This window comes from Onychomys torridus, chromosome 5 (assembly GCF_903995425.1).
Source record: "Onychomys torridus chromosome 5, mOncTor1.1, whole genome shotgun sequence".
Lineage (NCBI taxonomy): Eukaryota > Metazoa > Chordata > Mammalia > Rodentia > Cricetidae > Onychomys > Onychomys torridus.
The window spans coordinates 74,254,921-74,280,256 of NC_050447.1; the positions used below are offsets into that span (position 1 = coordinate 74,254,921).

General features: G+C 41.5%; 1 protein-coding gene across 10 annotated transcripts in view; it reads left to right on the forward strand.

Annotated features, from left to right (window-relative positions):
* Positions 1-25,336, forward strand: part of Cacnb2 (calcium voltage-gated channel auxiliary subunit beta 2) — a 351,986-nt gene that overhangs the window by 123,129 nt on the left and 203,521 nt on the right. The window contains exon 1 of one of the 10 annotated variants that reach the window (XM_036187220.1): positions 7,513-8,108. The exons of the other annotated variants lie outside the window; for them this stretch is intronic. Within the exon in view, the coding sequence (XP_036043113.1) occupies positions 8,061-8,108 (48 nt within the window). The 5' untranslated portion in view covers positions 7,513-8,060. Of the gene's footprint in view, positions 1-7,512; positions 8,109-25,336 lie in introns of those variants that run through there. 10 annotated transcript variants of the gene reach the window in all.

The window sequence follows — 25,336 nt, forward strand, 5'->3', positions numbered from 1 at the left end:
TTTTTTCCCCTCCTCCTCTTCCTCCTCCTTGTGTTTTCATGTATGTATGAGCATGCATGTACAGGGATACATTGAGAACAGAGGTCGACATTGGGTGTTTCTATGTAGTCTAGAAAACCAAAAACCAAACCAAACCAAAACAACGACAACAAAACCCAAAAGCAAACAACAACAGCAACCAAAAACACAAAAGATAAACAAACAAATAACAACAACAAAAACAAACAAAAAAACCAACCTTACTAAAGCCAAGTACCCATTCCATGACTTCTTAGTTTGGAAAGTATAGTCAGACTTCTTCCCTGACAACTGTAGGTAGAGTTTTTCTGCCTGGCTCACAGTCAGGACAAATCTCTCTTACCCAACAGTCCCACAGTCGCTCAGACCCAACCAAGTAAACACACAGAAACTTACATTGTTTACAAACTGTATGGCCGTGGCAGGCTTCTTGTTATCTACTTCTTCTATCTTAAATTAACCCATTTCTATTAATCTATAAGTTGCCACATGGCTGGTGGCTTACCTCTTACATCTTGCTTGTCATGGTGGCGGCTGGCAGCTTCTCCACCTCTGCCTTCCACTTCCCAGACTTCTCTTTTTTCCTTGTCCCACCTATACTTCCTGCCTGGCTACTGGCCAATCACTGTTTTTTGTTAACCAATCAGAGCAGCACGTTTGACATACTTGAACATCCCACAGCAGACAACCTCATTATTTTGCTGACCTCTGCTGTTATCTGAATGTTGTCTCATTACTGAAAAAAGATGGGTATTGGTCTGAGAAAAACAAACATTGAAGTAGATCAAAGAAGAATACAGAAACTTGGGTAAGAAGGAAAGAAAAGAAAAGAAAAAAGAAAAAAGAAAAGAAAAGAAGAATGGTATGTATTCCCATAGAAGCTAAGTAAATTTGAATTGTGCTCTTTGGTGGCTAAAGAAGTAAAGATTAAGGCTGGAGAGATGGCTTAGTGGGTAAAGTGCTGGTTATGCAAACCTGAGGGCCTCACTTCTGATCTTAACCCCCATGTAAAAAGCCAGGGGTGGTGGTACACACCTGTAATCCTCGTGCTCACAGGCCAAGACAGAGGGATCCCTGGAGCTTGCTGGCCATCCACTTTAGCCAAATTGGTGAGCTGTGGGTTTAATTGGGATATCCTGTCTCAAAAAAATAAAAAAACAAACAAACAAACAAGAAAACCAAGGTCAAAGAGGACAGTCGCAGAAGGTACCCATTATTGACCTCTGCCCTGCATGTACTCATGTGCACACGTGCTCACGCATACATAAACACACAAGAAGGAGGACAAAAAGGAGGAGGAGGAAGAGGAGAGAAGAAGCAGAGAAGGTGGGGATGATTATTAACAAATATATAAGGAGCTTGATAAGTATTCTGCTTAGAATCCTAAAGTGAGAAATGATGGTCTAAGAAAACTAGAGTGGACATGCCCATGACACCATGTCAGACTGTACATCATACTGAACAGTAATGAAGGGTAGAAATGGGCAGAAGTGAGGAAATGTGGAAGTAAACATCTTGTACATTGAGGGTTTTTCCTGTTTTCTCTGATCGTACCTTTCTGTTCTAATCCCCCCAGTTCATCTTCTTCTCTCACCTCTCAGGAGGTAATATCGTCATCTTTGATTTCAATAGTCTCAGTGTAGTTTCTCAGCAGTTCTGTCCTCCTCTTCAGCCATTTTCCAACCCAGCTGTAAACTTCTCTCCAAAAGTGTATGGTAAATGTCATCTGTCTGATCATGGCCTCTGGCTGTCTGGATGAAATCATCTCACTCATCTTACCATGAAGACGAAGTCCTAGCACAGAGGGCCTGCTGTGCTTGCCACTGGCCTTCCGTACCTCCTCTTGTCCCCTTCCCTCTCTTCCTGGACCCTCCAGCTACTTAAACGGTATCATCCCTTCCTCTGCAGAGCCATGTGTCCATGCTTCTTCCTTTGTTCTAATCTCTCTCCTCACATCATCTCCCCTGCCTTTGGATCTCAACTCCTTCCTACCCAGCAGCCTCAGCTCGAAGAGCGAAGAGCATTCCTTGGAATGCCTTCTCTGCCTTCAGTAATTCAAACATCTACCTGCTCTCTTTTTACATAACACTCTGTGCTTTTATCCAGATAACTTCCTAGTTTGTTGAACAATGTTTTTGTGACTAATGGAGTCAGATGGTCCCCCTGGACCTTGAACTCCCTATGTTTGAGGATCTCGGTTATTGTACTGACTTCCTATTTTGTGCCTGGTAGACTCATGCACATGCTCAGCAGCACTCAGATGATACTGACTCAATAGACTAATATGGGTGGTTGGAGTTTGCCATTGTTGTTGATTCTGTTTTGTAGTTGTTACCATTTTTGCATTTATGCAAAGCAGGGGAGTGATTTCCAGTGCACTGCAGAACTCTGGGCTCTGAATATGTATGTAACAATGTTCTATGATGGATGGGTGTGACTTGAGCACAGAGGCTATCGTGGCTTTGAGGCTGGAGACTACTGCCTTTATGAAACCAGAGCCACTAAAATAGCTGTATCTCATGATGAGATACCTTCTGTTCTACTCTAGAAAGTATCTCAAGATTGTGGAGACTTTGGGCATTTCAAAATTAAACTTGTTTTTAACTGATGTATAAAATTATAAAAACTGGTGCTGGCAAGACTCAACAGGTCAAGATGTCTACCACCATGCCTGATGACCTAAGTTCTATCCCCAGGACCCACACAGTGGAAGGTCAGATGTGACTCCTTTTGCACAGTTTGTAGCATGTGCATGCCTACATGTACACAAAATAAATAAGTGCAACAAACACATGGACATGTATACATGTTATACCTGGCAAATATTTTGATACATGTGCATCTTGTATAATATTTAAATTAGGTCAAACTTACCTCCTTGAACATTTCTCATTTGTTTTTGGTGAAAACATTCAAAATACTAAATTTTTGAAATATGCCATAATAGATATCTGTAATCACCCTGCTGTGCAGTGGCATACTAGAATTTCTGTGTGTGCATATGTGTGGTAAGGGCATGCCTGAACAGATGTGTGTATGGATGTGCTCATCCATGTATGAACATATGTGCTCACCTGTGCACACTCATGTGGAGACCAGAGGTCAACATTAGGCATCTTTATCTTTTCTACGGTAGTTTTTGAAACGGGGTTTCTCACTGAACCCAGGGTTCATGAGTTTGGCTAGCCTGACTAGAGAGCAAGGCCCTAGGATCCACCTCTCTCTGCTTCTTCTCATTTTACTACAGTTAGAGTGGGCATCACCATGGCAAAACATGATTGAGGGCCAAGAATCCAAACTCGGTGTGCATGCCATCTTCCTAGCCCTCCATGCCAGGACTTCCTGCTCCTTTGGGTGGCTGATAGCACAGTGATCAATCTCTCCCTTCTCCCTCTCCTGTCTGTCTCAGCTCCCGTGAGAGCATCCTTTTGCAGCTGGCTTTATTTCTCCAGTGTCTCGGTTGTGGTGTGTTTTCTCTCTCCTCAGTAGGAGAAGCACACAATGTAAATAGTAAAGAAACGATCCCCACATTTCATAAGTCATACCCAGGGATGAACCTCCTAGATTTTAAAATGTCATTGACTTTATATGTATGTATCTGTGGTTATTTGTAATTATTTCTATCATCCTTTCTTTGTTATTACTTTACAATATTTTAATTTAAACATACCATAGATTATTAAAAAATACATTAAGCCACTCATTAGGTTTGCAGTGAACCCCATAAATCATCAGCTATTTGATTAACTTCATTTGATTTGATTACTAAGTAACTGGACATTCATTGCCAGTACATACACTCAGCAGCTCCAGATTCTTTGCTGGTTTTGGAGACGAGTCCAGTGTTTTTAGACCACGTTATCTAGAGAGGTTTGTTTTTCCTACTTGTTAATAAAACTCAGCAGTTATCTTCACAGTTAAAGCCTTTGGTAGTTCTCCTGTCCTGCTGGATGAAGCCTGAACTCTGCTGTGGAGTTTGGGATGCTCTAGTCCGGCCCAGACTGCACTCCTGACCTGAGCTTTCTCTTCCCTTCATTTTTCTGCCCTGTCCATTCCTGCTGCCCCACATGCTCCCTTGGATATTATGAATGAATTATTTTGACTCCAAAAGTGATAATACCCAGAGGTGTTTTTTAAAATACTGGTTTCATTTCTTTAACTGAAGTCAAAGTAGCAGTAGCTTAAACAATACAGGGGCATGTTTCCCTTTATAACTGCAGTGCCATGGCAAGCTGCTGCCAACTGATAGGGCGGCTGCCAACTGATAGGGCGCTCCCAGGGAAAGACTGGAAACCCGCTACTGTGTTTCCCTGGACATACATCTTCTGTGTTCCTTCAGCCATACATCTACCTTAGGCCAGCAGAAAAGCGGAAAGGGAGGAAGGAAGGCAAGGTCCAGTCCCTCTGAGAACATCTAGGAGGTTGGTACATGCCATGTTTGCTTCTTTCTCATTGGCCAGAAGCTAGTCACATGGGCCCCCCCAGTTGCTAGGGAAGCTGGAGTATTTGTCTCAGTACAAGCTCTCTGTCTGTTCCGGTTACTGTGGATGAATTGGTAAGTGAATAATGAAGGTACAAGTGTGAGTATATGTCTCCTCTTCTACATGTCATTTGCTGTGATCGATGCTAGGAATGTACACATAAATAGGGACTGAATTTGTGGGAGAACTAAGCTTAGTTTGAAGACGTTGGACCAGGTGTGGTGATGTACACCTGTAACCCTAGCACTTAGAAGGCAGAGGCAGGAGGATTAGGAGTTCATGGTCATCCTTCTCTACAGAGCACATAATAAGTCTGAGGACATCCTGAGTGATGTGAGACCTTGCTTCAAAACAGCCCAGGGGCTGGAAAGATGGCTCAGTAGTTAAGAGCACTTGCTGCTCCTCTGGAGCAGAGTTGGGTTCCTAGCACCTGAATCATGTGGCTCACAACTGCCTGGACTTCCAGTTCCACAGAGTCCTGATGCCTGCTTCTGGCCTCTGCAGGCACCCATACATATGTAGTGCATGCGTGCGCGCACACACACACACACACACACACACACACACACACACACACACCAATAAGTAAAAGCACAAATCCCTAAACACACTTTGGGTGTATCCTTGCTGCCTTCATGTATCATGGACGTGTCATCTGCATACATTTTTGCTTGTATATTCTATATAAGCAGATGCATCATGTGTCTAGTCTGCATGCTCAGTGCTGCATTTACCACCTAGTTACCGGGCATTATTTCCCTGCTTCTTGTCTACTGAGTGCAGCCCTGCCTCCCTTGTAAAAGGAGCCCACACATCTCTGACTTTAGAGTCTTGTGTGTTCCTTCAAGGGATAGTTAGGAGCTGTTTGCCTGTGTCCCCAATTCCCCTCATCACTGTGTTCTCTTCCCTATGTTGTATCGTAAGATCCTGGAGTCCGGTTTAGGTGTGGTGGCACTTGCCTTATGTCAACTCATAAAGGAAGATGGTGATATGGACTCCTCATTAAAAAGAAAGAAAAAAGCCTCATGAATGGAATGTACTTTATTATTTCCCACCTACCCCTAGCATGTTAGCCCAGCAGTAATAGGATAGAAACCCCCCAGCAGATGTTTGCAGAGCCCACTTGGAGTGCTCAGCACTCCTTCCTGGGTTCTTGAATGACGGTGTGGGTGGAATCTCTAATGAACCGGGGAACCTCTCACATACTGTGTTTAAAAATATCATACTTAATAAAAAGTTAAGTGAATTCCAGATCAAAGTCAGAATCCACCAAGAGAGCACTCTTCCTCCAGTGTTTTTATCTTAGTCTAACTTTGACTTCATTTTTATTCTTTGTTTTTATGAAATGTACCATAAAGAGGCTTAAAAAAAAACCCCTGATCCTCTCCACCTCCCTACCCATCTAACGTCATATTCATATATTCTCTCTCTCTCTCTCTCTCTCTCTCTCTCTCTCTCTCTCTCTCCATCTCCCTTTTCTCTTTGGAAGAAGTTGAGAGAAGGGAAAGAAAATGATCAAAATATATTATATGAAAACACGTTAATGAAAACCTTGACTTTTATGTTTTATTATATTACTATATTTCTTAATAAAGTTTCTTAAAAAAATCAAACTGAAATCCTGTGTACTAGGAACTTTGCATAGTCCAAAAAAGTCGTTCTTCTTCATAAGACTTAATTTGAAAATCAAATTCCAAATTAATTTAGAAGTATCTCTGACTTAAAGCCTAGTTGCTCTTTATCAGTGTTTCTCAACCTGTGAGTTGTGACTCCTTTGGAGGTAGAATGACCCTTTGACAGGGGTGGCATATCAGATAATCCTGCAGGTCAGACACTTATATTATAATTCATGACAGTAGCAAAAATATAGTTATGAAGTAGCAGTGAACATAATTTTGTGGTTGGGAGTCACCACTACATGAGGAACTCTATTAAAAGGTCACAGCATTAGGAAGGTTGAGAACCCATGCTCTATATAGTCATATTTTTCCCTTAGGTCCTTCAAAAACATGGACTATTATTACTATGTGATAAGACCTTAGAATTTAGAGGACTGTATTAGTCCAAACTATTAATTATACTACTGCTATATTACCAAACACTGACCATTTGGGGCCTCAGTTCCTCACTCAATCATATAAGAGGTCAAAAATAAACCAGAGACATCTTCCAGTTCTCAGTTGTTGATGAATAACAATATAGGATTGTTACCCAGACTCTAAAGAAAACACGGGCAAAGGTTGCATATTAGTCAGGTCTCATTTTCTATGGATCATGATGATGGCTGTTGATCTTAGACTACAGTGTGAAATTAATTAATGTACATTCTTAAGTGATATAGAGTGACTTGGGTGTGGGGACAAATTTGGATCAATATATGTGACACACTAAAAGGTTATATGAATCATTGCTTATTAGAATGGTTGATATCATCCAAATTAATAGCTGAGTCCCCAATGCCTTAATGATTCATCTTTCATGGTGTGACATGTACAAGGCCTAAGACAAAGAATGTAAAGATCAGCTCCCAGTCAGAAAACGGTGTCCTTGGGGAATGGCATAAATAATAGTCTACGTGGAGTATCGACTTGTAAGCTCTCTGGCTTGTGGAACATTTGGTTTATTGTGTCTAAATCATAGATGATATATTATTTAACCAATTAATTAGGTCTGACTCTGATCACATTTGCCCGCCAGAGCTGTGTTTATTTAATATGCTTCCATGTAGAAAATGAGTCTTTGGCAACAAGCAGAAGAAAACTGTGTAGCCGCAGTGGTTGAGTGAGTCGGGTCCTAAGGCTACTCCAGCAATCTTCCTTACAATTCCTTTGAAATACATACTGTCGGACAAAGCATCTCACAGTGTAAGAGTGGCCCCATAGTCCTAAGAATCCACAGTGAATTAAAGTCTAGACTCACTCATTTGTCAGTGGAAGGGGGAGGAGGGAGAAAGAGCAAATCAGATATGCCCAAAATGTGACAGAGGTACCAGTGAATCAAGGATGCTGTTGCCAGTCTGTGCATAGTGAAGAGGGCGATATCACAGCCAGGCAGCAGCAGGAGCAGCGTTGTTCTCAGAAACAGTCACATAAACAGCAGCCGGGGTAGGCCTCCTCCCTTCCAAAGCAGCATACTGCAGCCTGGTGAAATGCAAGGCTCTGAGGTTTGACAATCTCCGGAGGTGAGCATGGCTACTGTAAAAGCCTTGCTCAGAAACCCTGATGATCTGGACAGGCAAAACTCCACATTAGCAATAGTTCCTTTGGGAAGAGAAATGCTACCTTTTCTAGATTTTTGCCAGTAGGCAGCCCCCTTAAAGAAGATCTCAAATTACCTGTAGGAAATTTTTAAACGGCAGACAGAGAGAACAAAGTTTTGGCATGCCTGCAGAAACAGCAGTGTCTATAAGAGCTACCTAGAGACAGGAGCTAAGGGTTCATTTGCCCATGACTCTTACCTGGGAGTGGAAAGTGGGAAGAAATGGACAGTGGCCGTGACAAGAAGACGAGGCACATTGCAGCTTGGTGAAGCCACGCTCTGACTGCGTCCTGCCCCCTCTTCATGCAGTGCTGCGGGCTGGTACATCGCCGGCGAGTACGGGTGTCCTATGTAAGTGTCTATTGCTATACAGTTGTGACGAGAAGCTGAAAATGTAACTTGTGTCTGTCTGGTCCGTGTTGCTTCTTTTGGATGCTTTAATCCCCGTGCTGAACCAAACAGAAAATCAATCACTTGTGCCGTGAGTTGTCAAGGCACCTAAGGTCTGTGAGGTTCTGAGGACTCTCCAGAGACGTTTTTGTGTGTTTATCTTTTGTGCCAGGTTACTTTCATAAGGTTGGAAATGATTTGTAGAGGGATCGGTTTGGTGTGTATATGTGTGTGGGGGGGGGTAGTATTGATTGTCTCAAATATCTGTATCAGTTCAAACCAGTTGATAGACTCTTTTGCTTGGAGTTTTCATTATTTGAATCATGGCATGGGAAAGGAGATTATTTTCTAGATATGAAATAGTATAGAGTTTGACAAATTACACACAGCTAGGGTGGCTAATGTTAAATCCTATTTTGAAGAGCTTCAGAAAAACAGTGGATGATAATCGTTTGATGGCCGACACAGCTGTTGCAATATCGCCGGCATCTCCAACGGCTTTATCGTTCTGACTGCTTCTGTGAAACAGCCCTTATTTCATGGATCTGCTGTGTTTTTGCAAAATGGCTGTCTGAGTATTAAATTCTAAAAGGCAGACGCTCACAGATTCTGAAGTGTCACTGTTTGAGAGGGCTGGATGTTAATTGAAATACACTGCACTGCCACACACTAGCGCCAGGCTCCGAGGAAGCGCCGGCTTAATTTTCATACCCCTTCTGTATGCAGCCCCTTTATCTTCAGGGAGCGGTGTGAAAGGGAGCAGGCGATTTGTGCAGGCTAGCCAGCCTGCAGTGCTGAATGGCTTAACGCTGACTTGAGATTCCTGGATGCAAAACAAATAGAAAATTGACAATGGGCACTGATCAATCCTTATGGGTATCGCTAAGGAAACCTGTGACCTTGGGAGTTTGGCAAGCAGAAGAGATTGACCTGAGATCTCAGGACAAACAAGGTCAAAAATCTGCTGTGTGCTACAACGTAAAGTTGAAGAGCAAGGGTGTGAGAGGCGGGTGACAGGGTCACTGCATTCCTATCAGATTTGGAAGATTCCCCCTTTATTAAATAAAAAATTAAGGCCTTTAGAAGCTCCCTTAGTTGAAAAGATTTTGGAATTGTTGTGTGCTCCGGTGCTGTTTGTGTTTTGAAAGCAACAGCTGACACGTCAGGAGTAAATGTAGTTGTGAGGTAGCCAGCACAGATTTTTATAAAGACGACATCTGCAGAGATGCATGGATTTTTCCAGTAGAAAAAATAATTCATTTTTAGTAAGATTTGGGAACAAGTGCTATAAACTTTTTCATGTGCAAAACTGCCTAAAATTTTAAAATAACTTGATTTTAAAAACCTCTATTTTTATGAATCACTGAGGACTCTACCCTCTGTGGCTTTATGTGTTTCTGTTTATTTTTGTGTTGTGGATTAGAAGAAATCTATTGCTGTATTTGCATACTGCATAGGGGGTTTCTGAACAAGGCTACTGTAATTTATATTCTGCTTGGTTTTGCCCCTTTTCTGTGTTACACATGTAAATACATGGAAACACCAGACACTACAATCTGGTTTTGTATTTTTGGAGTGATGACTAAAAAGTACGAACACTTGTTTCTTTATAATTATCAAACTTTTTACCCTGTAGTTTGGGTAAGCAGCCACAATAATAAATAGCATGTGTATGTTCTAAAGACATCGTAAATTTGTATACTTTGATCTGGTGTATGATTTTTTTTTTAGAATATTTTATCTTGGGGCTCTAACCTGTTACTCACATGTAGCTACTTTGGCTATTTAACTGACCACTGTTAAACCTCTGGCTTTCAGTTTTCTTTATAGATGGCCAACTTGGAGCCATAGGTAGGTTGATGCTTCCAACTCTGAAGCATACACTGTTTCCTTAGAGGGAAAGCACAAATGATATATCATTTGTGAGTGAGACCTAAGTTTGTCTGCAAAGTTGATGGATCTGGGGCTACTCATTAAATGACTGGGTTACAGCACTTCAGAAGGCAGCCCAAACCCCAGTATCTATACTGATGGATGGGGTGTTCTATTGTCGTTTCTCAAATACATTTTCAATTTTGGAAAATGACAACTTAGATCATACAGGACTAAATTCAAATGTTTGTATATACGTATAAATCAGATATCTATTATATATATTATATGTGTAACATTGTCAATTGAGCATGTAAATAAGATAACATACATGCTCAGTTACCCGTTGCATGACTGCATTTCAATCAGTGATGGATTGCACATATCATAGAACTCTAGGCAGATTAGGATGCCTGGTGATTTACACATCTTAGTTTGTGTAAGTACAGCCTATGATATTTGTCCAACTACAGGACTGCCTGGTGATGTATCCTCAGGCAGGTTATCCACTGCTAAGTGGGGTGTGTGTGTGTGTGTGTGTGTGTGTGTGTGTGTGTGTGTGTGTGTTCAATCTTCTGGGAGTTTTTCTTCCTTTCTTTTTTAACCATTTTCTTTTTAGGATGACAGCTTTGTTAAGGATTCCTCCTACTCTAACATTGTCTTTTAGAGAGAATGGTGAACATTATGTGGGCAGCCAAGAAAGTTCCATGCACGTGCCATCTTCCCTCATTTCTAGCTCTCTACCCTTCAGAACTGCTTTCATTTAGCTCACTTCCCTCTTGTTCGACACTGGCTTGATATCCAAAACCTGCTCTGTGAGCAATGAGCCCTGAGTGTGGGCTGGAAAGCCTGGTTTTCTCTTTAAGATTCAATGCATAAGGCTCTCAATTTGACATGATTATTTGTTTATTCCTAACAGTAATTTTTTTTTAAGAATCTGGCTTTATACTTTACAGGAAATTCCTGTATTTATCTAAATTGCTTTGCTGTTTTATAAAATGATATAAAAAACCTGTCACCTGAATAATTGTTATTAATTTAAACCTGGAGAGCTCTAATGTGACTTGGAAAACATTGACATTTGCATCCTTTAGGAGAAGGGATTGATTCCTATTCTGCTAAGCGTTTGGTTGAGGTTGAGGTGGCCTTCCATGCTCATGGGTTCCACATTTGTGGATTTCATGGCAGGATCAAAAGTCTTTGAGAGAAGTTCTATCTGTATTGAGCCTGAACAGGCCTCTTGGCGTTCCTCAACAGTACAGTATAACCGCTGTCGGCATTAGTATTGTACTACATGTTAGATGATCTAGATGTTGCTTAAAGTATGTGAGAGAATGGACACAGATTACATGCCAATCTCATCCCATTTTATGTAGGTGACAAATTTCCATCAATTTTGAGACCCATAGGGGATGTGGGTGCTAAGGTTGTACAGATGTACAGGTTGAATGTGCCTTGTCTGAAATGCTTAGGAGTAGAAATGTTTGAGATTCTTGAGATCCTTAAGTTTTTTATTTTGAGGAATGTTTTCATAGATTTTTTTCCATGACTGAGCATCCCTAATCTGAAATTCTGAAATGCTTCAAAATCCAGACTCAAACTATGGGGATGAGTAACCTGCAAATCAAACACATAGGAGAGATGGTGCTAAATTTTCAAGTGCTGAGTTTGAGAAATGGGGCTAGCACTCAAGTCAAGAAAACTTGCATTAGGGCTGGAGAGATGGCTCAGCAGTTAAGAACATGGACTGCTCTTCCAGAGGAAGTTCCCAGCACCCAAATCAGCTTACAACCACCTGTAACTCAACTCTAGGAATCTTAGGCTCTTCTGGCCTCTTCACACATCTACACTCACAGGCGTACATTACCACATACATGAAATTGGTTTTGTTGTTGCTGTTGTTTTGTTTTGTTTTAAAGAAATCAGTCATTGTTGACACCTCTACTATCCCTTCTGTTCACCTTCCCTTAGTGGAATCATTTACCTGACTTCCAGCATCATGATTTCCTTTTTCCTGCATCTGAGTCTGATACAAATGAACACAAATAGAATAGTTTCTCATCTCATTTACCTGTGCCATTTGTCCTTCATTCATAAGACAGCTCTTTGTGGTTATAGTTATATTCTTATGCTTGTGACTATATAGTATTCCATGGTGGACTAAACCATGATTCAGTTGTCATTCTACTGTTGATGGGCATCTTGGTAACTTCCAGTTTGAAGATGCTGTGTAAACATTACAGTTTTAAACAATTGAGATATGTTCATGTTTAGGCATGTAGTTCTGTTGGATTTGAATCTAAGAGCGAAAGTGTCATGTCAGAGGTTACAGGACACCCATAGTCATCTTAAGTGGGCACTGGTAAACATCCAAAGCATTCAGTCAATTTATACTCCTCCTACCTTGTGCTCTACCAGGGCCTTGCTTGTCTGGTGCACCTGAGCCAGCCTATGAGCAGGACTATCCCCATGGCTTGCCTTCGCATTTATTGACTAACAAAGTCAGACATGTGAGCATTTGGCTCTCCTCTGTACAGTACCTGTTGCAGTACCTTGTTCCTTTTCTTGTAGATGATCTGTCTTTTGAGGCAATTTTGTGGATAAAAGAACTGATAAAGTAGCAATTGGCAATTAGTATGTAATGCAGCATTGGAAGACAGTGTCTATAAAGAAAACTCCTAAGACTGTGGAAGTAGACTTGGCATAGTTGGGATTTTGATGAGATCATTTATTTACTACATCATAGCAGAGAGTTTTCTTCTCTTTTGAGCCTGATAATTATCCTATGTAAGCAGGATCCCAGTAGAACACTAAAGATTTGAGAGTTAAAATAAAATAGTTTGTCAGCACATGCATATCAACGACTGTCTGGTTGTTTTTGAAGATTCTGGCAGCACTACAAGAGGACCCAGGAGGCAAAACTGTAAGAGAGTAGCAGAGAAGGAAGGGAGGAAAGTGGTAGGTGACTGTCCTGGACTTAGTCATTGCCTAGAGTCATTGGTTAATACTACTAATCTCAAAAAGCTTGATAAAGGTGGAGAGAAACATATGCATACATTATGAATCTCTTGATAAGACAACATTGTTGTTAGGCTCTAGTAATTTTTTCACTTTTACAGCATTTACCTGAGATCACCACGTGTGTGACTTTTGTGCATTTAGCATGACTAGTCAATTCGGAGCTTCATCTATGATTGATACAGTTGCCTCATGCACCGTTTCTTAACGTTAACCGTTTTTGCCTGTCCTTTAAGTCATACTAAAGAACGGATAACGAAATTGTGGAACATGCTCACGCCTGTCATTTTCCCCAGCTGTCCAGAAAAATGCAATTTGCAGGAGACGGATGGACCTGGAAAGTATTGTGCTATGTGAGATGACCCCGGCTCAGGACAGCCTGTTCTCTAACAGATCCTAACTCCGAATGTTTGTGTGTATAAGATGAAGGTGGTGTTATGGGAGTGAGTCTAGACTGTAGAACTGAAGAGGAGAGCAGGAGTGGAGGAGGAGAGTGGTTTGGGGTCAGAGGTGGGTGCCTGTGACGTGAAAGCAGACGGGGGGGGGGGGGGGGGGGGGGGGGGGGGGCGGGGGAGAGCAGCGGAGGAAAGAGGGAGGCCACAGGGGAGAAAAGACCAACAACAACTTGTTTGAAAAGTGCCAGAATAAAGCTTAACTCTTTGTATGCTAGTAATAGTGCGTAAAATAACCTCAAAGGTAGACAAGGTGAATAACCGAGTCGTAGGGGAGAAGCCGTCCATCAGGGCAGTGAACTAACTGTATTGCTAAAGGGCTCAGCAGCTGATGGTAGCTGAGCTGAGAATCACATGGTGAAATGAGCCCTTCTCTGGGTGCCATGCTTTGTTCATCTTACTTGGAATGTATTCCTATGGTTAAAGAACTGGATTATAATTAAATTTAATTAACATGAAAATTTTATAGTGCGTTGGAGCCTAAAAATCCGTGGTAGCTGGACTTGAGAAGAGCTGCTGTGCCAGCTGATAGAGTTGCTGCTTAGCGGGACTGCAGGTCCTGTCGAGCTAGATTGCCTTAGAGTTGCTGCTTAGTGGGACTGCAGGTCCTGTCGAGCTAGATTGCCTTGCAACTTTTCACCCATGATTCCTGCTTCTCTCCAAATGGTACCAGTCGAGAGAAATTCTAAGGTGTTCTTAAGGATGGTCTTTGACTTTTAAGGCCCGCCTTTTAAATCATGTGTAGAGTCATGGAGTGGCCCAGAAGGTAAAGACACATACCCCCACCAAGCTGTATGACCCAAGTTCTATCCCCAGAACCCACATGGTGGAAGGAGAGAACCAACTCCAAAAGGTATCCTCTGACCTCCATACATGCACTGAGACACACATGCCCACACACGCCACACAAAATATGTAAAATGTAATAAAAAATTATCATATTTACATATAAGAGAGTTCTGACTTTCCAGATTTGAGACATGAGTTTTAATAGCTTTTAACTTTTCCCTATTAAAGATCTTTTATTTTACCCTTCAAATTTTAATTTTCTAATATTATGCTTATTTATTTGTACATGGGAGAGCTACACACACCAAGACACTTATATGAAAGTCAGAGAACAGCTTTCAGGGAGGGGTCGGTTCTCTCCTTCCACCATGTGGGCCCTGAGAATTAAACTCAGCTTGTCTGGCCTAGCAGCAGGCACCTTATCCACTGAGCCAGCCTGACCCTTCAGTTTTTTAAAACTGGCACAGTGTCCTACTTTTCTATTTGCTGACTCGTGTCCCTGTATCTTGGAAGTGAGATGGTCCTTAAGAAGGTATACTTCTAGGTGGGAGCAACGTGTCTACACCTCAGAATACCAAACCTGAGCATTTAAACGCTGTGCGATACAAGTACTATTGAAGGATTTAACTTTCAGAGCTTTAAATGCTTGAATTATTAGCTTCTCTCTGCCGACATTCTATTTCTACAGAAGGACATAAGTGAACGTTTCAAGACCATTTTGTTCCATACATATTAAGGGACTCAGATGGGGAAATGAAGTCAAGAGCTAGCCACTTCTGTGTAGGTGAGAGGACACGTTTGCTGGAGAATTTTCTGGGAATTGGAACGTCCAGTTGCTTGAAGTCCTCCCCAGCAAGTCCTGGGTCACTATGCATTTCTTCACCTGAGAGAGACAGGTCCACACATGAATGAAAACGTATTCTGAAGCAGGGATCTACAGCTTGTATGCCAAAATGGTTTGGGGAGACTTGCTCCATTACTGTGGGACGCAAGGTCCCTTTCATGCGATGAGGACCCTGAGGGAGCGCTGCCTAATAGTTTCCTGTGATTATTATGCATGCTGGTCTAGGCAAGGAATTTGCGGACCTTCACTCCAGCAAGAACTGCTTTAATTTTGCTTCCAGGCATCACTGCAACAAGCACCTTCACCTGTGCTGAGCGTGGGCCATCACTTCAGGTAGTGTGTTCACTGCTGTAAAGAGGGGCTTTGTAAAGTGTGCAGACTAATGGAGAACTGCCTGAGTCATACCCACCTGTTCGTTCTTGAAGCAGTTACCGTGTTCATTGTCTTCCCTTTGAGCATCTCTGAAAGTTATAAACATTAAGATGAAGTTGACCTCTGACCTCTGTCCTCGGAAAAGCCTCCTTCAATGATGGAGCCATATGTATTTATGAAACACCAGTGCCTGTTTAGTTTGACAGAATCTAACAGTTGGTGAACCTACCACATGCCACCTGTAGTGGAGAATACCACGATGACACTAAAGATCTTATGAAAGCTAGAGTTGACATGTAGGAATTCTAGCCACAGACAGTATTTTATATGAAAATCAAGCTTCAGGACCATGTCTATAGTCTAACAGTGTTTTCCCTAAAGTAATTAGGTTGCTATTGATATCTATATGAGAGAAATTCACAAAGTCTATGCTGATGTGTGGGCAGCTCACAGAAATGGGGCCATAAAAATACAGATGACAGCTTGCTTTTTACTTGATCAAGTATTTGATGAGTAAGTTTTCTTTTGTGATAAATATTTGGTGTGATAAATGACTTTATTCTTTGTCTTTTTCCAGAAAACATTATAAAATATGAATTTGTAGGGTTGGAGATATGGCTCAGGGGTAGAGTGATTTCCTAGAATGTACAAGGTCCTGAGTCCAATTTCCAGTACCACAGAAGTTATATAAATATACATATATATATTATTTTTTCTATAATATACATTCATTGTATAAAATTACATATAGCATGTATTTAATACTTGTTTTTAATTAAGATATATGTAATAATGCATTAGAAAATACTTAATCTGAAGTGTATTGGGTGATAACCTTGCTTGAGAAATTGGCATGTATATTCAGAATACACTGGAGTCACAGGGTGTTCTAGGCAGGTGTCCTTCTGTGCAGCAAGAGTAGATGCTCTGCTTTGCAGGCTACAATTGTTTATCTGTACTCTAGTATGGTGTGTTGTCTTAGTCTGTGTTTTTCTCTTCTTAATGTCCATTTCCACCTCCACCTCCTTGGCAGGTTAAATGAACCTTAGAACTCATGCTTCTATCTGATCCAGATACCTGGTCATTGTCCCTGTCCTTTTCCTGAAGATCCCAACCAGGCAGAGCAGAGCTCTGAGCTCTGACTTCAATACTTAAGGAGCTCATTATTTCACTCCCAAAAGACTCCCACAGCAGCATCCTGACTATTGTCCCATCCTTCTTTCCATTCTTCACCAATATGTTCCCTGCAACCCTAGGGTTACACTGGTGTCTTTCCACCACTTAAAACCCTCAGCTGGATGCCGTTCTCTGAAAATTTCAGTGCAGTCTGAGCAACACACTCCTGGACGCTTCAGGATCAAGCCCCCATGAGCTTCCTCGGCCTTAACCTAGAGCACCTTCACAATCTCAAGTCCCAATGACATTGAACCCTATGCAGTCTCAAGGCCCTGGGCTTTTTCATCCTCAGACCCTCAATGGAAGATTTTACCCATGCTTGTTTAGCTAGTCCTGTTGCTTTTACTCTTAAAGGCACCCACTCTATATACCATACTGTGCCTTTTATTTATCTGTCCCCTCTGAACTGCACATTTTCTCTGCCCCTTCTTTATTGCTGTATCCCTGTGGCCCAGCAAAAGTACTCAGCCCTGGACACACTCTCAGTAGACTTAATGAGTAAATATAAAACTCATGCCAGGGAGAAACTGGTAGATTCTTATTTTCCTGCTGCCATCCCTCTGTTCTCATGTGTCAGTGTAAAATGAAATTTTCATTTTATATATGTGCAGAATTCATCAGAGATTTGTATGTATAAAGACACAAGAGCTTTGGAACAGTATGCAGTTCTTGTGAATATGGATAAAGTAGAAAAAGGCTTGTTGCTGAAGTTTTAAATTGTCTAATCAGTTTATTCTATTGATCTCTTTTCACTGTGTATAGTCCATTTCTTTCAAAAGTTTAAATTAAAAGAATCAGATTCCTCCCCAATAACAGGAAGCCCTTCAGATACAGAGGAGACTCAGTTCTCATTGAAATGATGAAAGTGACTAAAAACCACAAACTAACTTTAAGTTACAAAGTAGGAAAATATGTTCTCTAAAAACAAACACCAAAAATTTGAATTATCAATAAGCATACCATTTAAAAATAAACACACTCAGACTGGAGAGATTGCTCAGTACAGAAGTCCTGCTGTGCAAACTTAAGGACTGGAGTTCGAATCCCTAGCACTCACACAAAACTAGGTGTAGTTACAGATGCCTGTACCCCTAACAATGAGGAAGAGGACAGAGTGAGGAGGAGCCCAAGAGCTCCCTGGCTGCCATTCCCAAATCTACAACCTTCCAGTTCAGTGACAGCTTGTCTCAAGGCAGTGAAGTGAGGAGCAATGGAAGAAGACTCTCAGAGCCCTGTTCTGCATATGCACACTTGCACATGTGCACTTGACCACTCACAGACACACACCACACATACACCACACACAAATATGTGAATAAATAAACAAACCGCTGGATTTGTTACATGAACCCTTGAAGTAAAGGCTTAATAGCTACATGTGTGTGGTATTGTGTTCCCAAAACTATTGTGCAGGCTAATAAACTTATCTGGGGTCAGAGAACAGGACGGCTACAATATTAAACATGAGGATAGGTAGTGGTAGCACATGCCTTTAATCCTAGCATTCCAGAGACAGAAATACCTCTGGATCTCTGAGTTCAAGGCCACATTGGAAACAGCCAGGCATGGTGACACACACCTTTAATCCCAGAAATCCAGCCTTTAATCCCAGGGAGTGATGACAGAAAGTAGATAGATATATAAGGCGTGAAGACCAGAAACTAGAAGCATTTGGCTGGTTTAGCATTTGGCTGGTTAAAGCATTCAGGCTTTCGAGCAGCAGTTCAGCTGAGATTCATGTGGATGAGGACTCAGAAGCTTTCAGTCTGAGGAAATAAGACCAGCTGAGGAACTGGTGAGGTGAGGTAGCTGTGGCTTGTTCTGCTTCTCTGATCTTTCAGCATTTACCCCAATAACTGACCTCAGGTTTGTTCTTATTAATAAGACCTGTTAAGATTCCTGCTACACATGTGTTAAAATCATCCCTGCATCCTTATCATGAATAAAGCCAGCGGCTCCATTTTTAGGAGCCGTTCTGTTCATCACCAGCCCCCTCCCTTCCAAGTCTCGGCTCAGGCAGGTAGCTGCCTTTTGTGTAGCTTTGCAGCCACCTTCTGTCACAGGGTGACCTTTCTGCTGAATAGACCTGCTTCCCAGGACTCCTGTGTTCTGTGTCTTTCTTGCTATTACATTAAGAGAACAGCTACTTCTCTGTGAATCGCCGACAGCAGCAGCTTCCTTCGGTGGTGTCTGTCTTTTGTTCTTCCCTGCATTTTTGTGGTATGTATGTGGCCCTTCTCTTCCCCGGGACCAAAGGAAGGATTTATGTGATCTCTGGTTTCCAGACAACAAGCCTGAATAAACTAGTGAGAGTCAAGCACCCCCAGGCTGCTCCCAGAGCACAGTCCATCACTTGACAGCTTAATTTTGTGGGGGCTTTTTCTCCCTTCTCTTTCTCCCTCTTCCTTATTCCTTCCTTCTTCCCCTTTTCCTTTCTTTCTCTTCCTTTTTCTATTTAGTAATAATGTTACAGTAAATCTGTGAGATTTCACCGAAATTCCCCACTGCCTTCCCTATGATCTTTCACAATCAATTTTTCCCCCTTGATGTCAAGAGACAAGTAACACAATTGTAGTTTTCACAGAAATGGATCTCAATACTTTTCCAACAGAGGTGAGTGAGGTGCAGTCTGACTAGATGTACATACTTCTTAGTGACTGTCAAGTGTCCTCATTAAGGGGCATGCAATAGGATAGCTGGAGAAGGGGTAGCCAAGAATGAATCCTATGACTGGGTAGGAATATAACTCAATGGTAGAATACTTGTCTACCATTCATCAGGCTCTGGCCTGGGTTCAACCCCAGCCCCATGAAAGTCCATCATCATTATCACCATCACCACCACCACCACCATGATGACCACCACCACCACCACCACCACCACCACTGCCATCAGGCAACTGGAAGTTAAGGCATCCTCTCTTGTCTTTTCCTCCAGGTTTCATGCTTCTGTATTTATAACAACTTTCTAGATCTTTACAGAGACTAAATATCATAAGGTTTCCTGGTGGTAAATGATAGAAATAACCTTTTTAAATTTAATCATAAAATCCATTGGCAGCTTGTAGCAATGTTTTCAGTGTATTCCTCATCACTAACATTGAAAATCCTTCAGATTCTTCTCAGTCAGTAAATAAGTGAACTGCAGTCCTGCAAAATGTGAGTCAGAGGGATGACTCCTTTCATGTTGTTTTAAATAATCTGCCCATGTGATGTGTGTGTGTGTGTGTTTTGTGTGTGTGTGTGTGTGTGTGTGTGTGTATTTGTGTGTGTACATACACAAGTTCATGTGCACCTATTCACATGTCTGTGGAGGACAGACAACAACGTCAGATGTTATTCCTCAGGAGCTATCTGCTTTGGTCTTTGACTAGACTGAAACTCACTGAGTAGAGCAGGCTGGCTAGCCAGGAAGTGCTGGATGTCTTGCATCTGTCTCTGCCTCCCCAGCTCTAAGAAAGCAAGCACACCATGCCCAGCTTCTTTTCACATGGGCCCCGAGAATCAGGTCTTCCTTCTTACAAGGCAAGTACTTTCCTGGCTTAGCATGTGCCCAACCCCATGTTATTGTAAGGTACGCTGTGATTTGAGGTCCCTTCGACATGGGAGAACTGAGAAAAACCACAGGAAGTCTGAAAGTTGGCTCTCGGCATCTGGAATCCTTCCTCTGTGGGCATTTGGCTTATGTTAGGTCTATTTGTGTAGTTATTCAAAGTTTAGATTTTTGGGAAAGGGAGGAGAGATCAGAGTGGCCCACTTTATTTCTTCTGGCCCAAGAGGAAGAACCACTTGAGTGACACCATCAACAACCCTGCATATCTTGGAGGACAATGGTCTCTCAAAGGGAAACCCAAGTGTTCTTTGCAGAAAAGGGGAGGCATGATCTGTGTGATTACACACTACAGAGGTTCTTCATATAGAAATAGAATGCAATGAAATCATGCTTTGAAGGCAAACGTGTGTCCTGTGTGGATTAGTTATGTTTACAGTTGCTGGAACATGGAACAACTCAAGGAAGGAAGGGTATGGCTCCCAGTTGGAGGTGCAGGCCATGGAGGTGGGGTATCCATAGCAACAGGAGCAAGCTTAAAGCCACTGGTCACCTCACAGTCAGCACTTAGGAAGTAGGGAAAAGAGGTGTGTTGCTCTAATCTTAAATGGTCTTTTAATAAAACAAACAAACAAACAAAAAACCATGTGGGCCAGATATTGGTGTAAATGCTGAAAGATCAGAGAGACGAAGGAACAAGCCACAGCCACCTCTTCTCTCTAGGAGTCCTCAGCCTGAAAAGCCTTTGGTTCCTTTCTCTTCATGCTTTATATACATTTCTCCACCCAGCCATCACTTCCTTCTTAGTGCTGGGATGAAAGGCATGTGTGCTTCCCAAGCAAAGTCATGAGATCTCAAATACTGGGATTAAAGGTGTATGATTCCCAAGTACTGGGATTAAAGGTATGTGCCACCACTGCCTGGCTCTGTTTCTCTCCTAGACTGAATCATTCTCATGTAATATGGGGTAGCTTTGAACTCACAGAGATCCAGATGGATCTCTGCCTCCTGAGTGCTAGGATTAAGGGTGTGTGCCACCACTGCCTTCCATCTATGTTTAATCTAGTGGCTTGTTCTGTTCTCCGATCTTCAGGCAAAGTTTATTAGGGTACACAGTGAATCACCACAGAGGTGAATGTGTGTATTCAGCTCCTTCCCTTCTTCTCCTATAGTCTTGGATCCCAGCCCAGGTAATTCTTCAGCCCAGAGTGGGTAAGACCTCCCACCTCAATTAATTGTCACAATAATCTCCCACAGGTATGCCCAGATGCCTGTCTCCCAGTGATTCTAGATCTCATGGAGTTGACAGTTGAGGTTAAGCATCACACTATGGTTAAGGCTCAGAAGTGAAGAAGCTTTCACGGAGTACGTGATGACGGTGTGGATTGTATGTATGTAAATGGTTCTCTGTATGTAAATGAACACTATGGAATGGATAGGTAAGAGCAATGAGTTTGAGGAAGAGTTCAGAACAGTCTCTGCAGTGGGATTTACACCTGATAAAAACAGAGTAAAGGCTCAGTAGACATTTGAATTGAATTTAGTAATTTGTGATAACAGTAAAGAGTCCATTCATATATTCTAAAGTTGTATATTTCATATTGAATTACAATGTCGAATGCCATTAAAAATTTATAGAATTAGCCCAGAAACACTTAAAGAGCATATTGATAAGAGCCCAAGCTCAAGCAAGTGAGTCTGACTGCAGGGACCATGTCGTGAGTGGACTCAGCTGGGAAAAGTCCCAGAACAGATACTGCAACTATGATAACTTACTTCTAAGATTTCTTATTAACCTCCAACTGTAAAGGGATTGTAGATAGTGAAAAATAACTAGGATGTCTCTTGTACATGTCTGATGGGCTGTGCTTTTCCAAAGCTCATTGGTAGCTTTCAATAGATCAATATTAACCTTGCCTCAAATGTATTGATTTGCACATTTTCAACCAATTTTGTTTGTACATGTGTTTGTGTAGTATATGACTGTGTAGTGTTTGTGTGTGGAGGCCAGAGGTCTGTGTCCAGTGTCTTCCTCTATTGTTCTCCACTGTATTCTTTTGTTTGCTTTTGTTGTTACATTCTTTGTTTTGTGAGGGGTACATGTGCCACAGTATGTACCTGAAGGTCCCTGGACAGCTCACACTAGTTGCTTCTCTCCTGCCACCTGGTGGGTCTCAGGGTGACTCAGATTGTTGCTGCTGACAGCAGTCACCTTCACCAAGTGAGCTGTGTCCCCAGACTTCCCACCTTTTATTTTAAATGTAGAGAGTATCTCACTCTGTAGCCTTTGATAACCTTGAACTCACAGAAATCGGCTTGCCTCTACTTCCTAACTGCTAGGATCAAAAATATGCTCTACCATATCCAGCTTCTACCTATGTTTTTGTACATGGCCCCTCATTGAACCTGGGGCTCACCAATTTGACAAGACTATCTTTCAAGTTCTAGGGATCTTCTCTCGCCAACTCTCCAGAACCAGAATTATGGATGCCCAACTCCATGTCGGGTTTTATGTGGGTACTGTGGATTGAACTCAGGTCCTTGGGCTTATGTGGCAAAGATTTTACCCACTGAACCATCACCCCAATCCCTACCCTACCTTGATGAAAATAAATTGCAGTCTTAGAAAAAGAAAAAAAGTAGGTAGGTGAAATAGAAAGGAATATGAAGAATACTCTTGAATGTTTTTAGTATATTAGGCAGCACCTTTCATACCTGTGTTATTCTGAGAGTTACTGAAAATTGATTAAATGATGATTTTTAAAATATTACATTTATTTAGTGTGGGTGTCGGTGTCTGTGTATGGCCATGTATGTGCCATATGGGTGTCAAGGGACAACTTGCTGGAATTGGTCCTGTCCTCCTACTGTGTGGATCCTAGGGAACAAACTCCAGCGATCAGGCTTAGAGCAAGCACCTCTACTCATTGAGCTATCTTCAAAAGAGATTTAATAACATAAAAACATCCACAACCAGTCTCCTTATGCCTGCAGCTCTGATCTGATAAGGCAACAATAAACATTATTATACCATATTGACTCTAAGCATGGCCTGTGAAATTTTGTCTGGTTGGAGATAGCTAGATACAAGATTAGAACTTCCCTGTGTCGTAATGTTTCCTGCAGAGTCACATTTGTATGGAAGAGAAATCCATGTTTTGTTCTTTTTTTTTCCTCTCATACAGTACACCCCTCCACCTTAATTAAAGTCATATAGTTTTCTTTTTTCTTTGACAGACTCTTGCTCATTCTCTGTAAAGCAATCAACCTAGTAAAATTTCTATCTTGGATTGTAATCTATTCATTACCATTTGGAATCGATAGAATAATTTTCATTTCTACAACCCCAAAGCAGTGACATTTTGAAATGAATCTCTAGCTCAAGGGACAAAGCCATCCCTGTTTCTGATTTGTACCTCTCTGGTTTGTCTGCCCTGGTGATTGACAGTACAATCAGATCAAAGAACACACCTGTGCAAGACACTGATTTGATCTCCATTTGCCCGGCTTCTCATGAAAATGAGATGCCAAGCTGGCTCTTTTTTTCTCTCTAAGTTTCTTGGTTGATTGGGTGTTCATGTCTGCCTGTGTTTTTAAGGCCTTGATGAGACCCAGTCTTCATGTGTCATTTCATACAGGCATCAATGGCCAGCCATACACATACTCTCTGCAAGCTCTGCTCTGCTGCTGTCTGAGGCAAGGCCAGTGACAGAGATGTGCTAGCTTTCATCCATGTGGCTGCCCAGGCTTCTTACCTGCCAGACCTGAGGTGATTCAGGTACACAAACTGATGAGGGATCTGCTGGCTCTCAGAATTCATTTTGCAATGTTATCCTCTGGGTGGCTGTACTTCTTCCTAAAGGAATAAATACTAGCTTCACAGTAAGGAAGAAAGTACAATAGACCACAGACAAGATTTCTGAATGGCAGTCAGTGGTTTTCAACCTGTGGATCATGATCCCTTTAGGAGTCAAACAACCCTTTCACAGGTGTCACCTAAGTCATCTGCATATCAGATATTTAAGCTACTATCTGTAACAGTAGCAAACTTATAGTTATGAAGTAGCAATGAAAATAATTTTATGGTTGAGGGTAACCACAATATGAGGAACCATATTAAGAAGTCAGATTTACAGCATTAGGAAGGCTGAGAACCACTGGTCTAGATGATGATGTAAGAGTGAGCATGGGGGATTATTCTCAGTAAGATAGTTGGCATACAAAGGAAACACCATGTTTGTGTTCTCCATGCAACTCATTGTGATTTTAAATTTCTCTTCATTTTCAATAATGGCTCTCCTTTTATAAATATAGGCTACTTTAGTAAGTAGTTTATTAACAGCTTTTAAGTGAATCCCAATTCAGAGTAAAGTTTTATCACTTATTTTTAAAATAATATCCATCAGTATATCTAGTTTCCAAATAAATTAATTACAGCTGTACTGTGAAATTCTGTCCAGATTAAATGAAGGACCTGTGTTTCTTTTCTTGCTTCTTGTTTACCAGCCCTTCAAAAATGTCAGTCAAAGTGTCAAGACTTACTTTGTGGTGGTTCCAAACAAAAAATAAAAAAATCAGGTCCTCTGTATCTCACGCACTATTTTCAGCTTCATATAATATAAAAGACTAGAACTGTATAAATCCTGAGCAAAAAAGGCAGATTTTGGAGAATTTCACACACACACAAAAATCAACTTAGAAACAAAGCGTGAAATCAATATAAGCAATATGAAGTGAGTAACTGTCAGTCTTATTGAAAATGTCAATCACGCCACCTTCTACCACATCTGATCTCCTAGCTTTGTTGGATTCTCCCAATCTTTAAATAAGACTTCAGGGATCTACATTCTTTTCAACCAGTGGGCCAAACTCTATTAAGACATGGCAGAAGAGAAAAAAAAAAAAATCACCTGAGGAGATGAGAGAGAATGCCTGCTGTTAACATGGATTTAAATGGTATAGCATAGCAAATCTGTACTAGGCTGAGGTGAAATCAGTATGAAGAGACTCTTCCAACAAAAGCAAGAAAAGCCTGAGATCTGGGGATTTGAAAGAAGTGCCTGGTTCATTTGTAACTTAATGACGTTGGTGTTTATTCATTTAATCAATAGTTACTT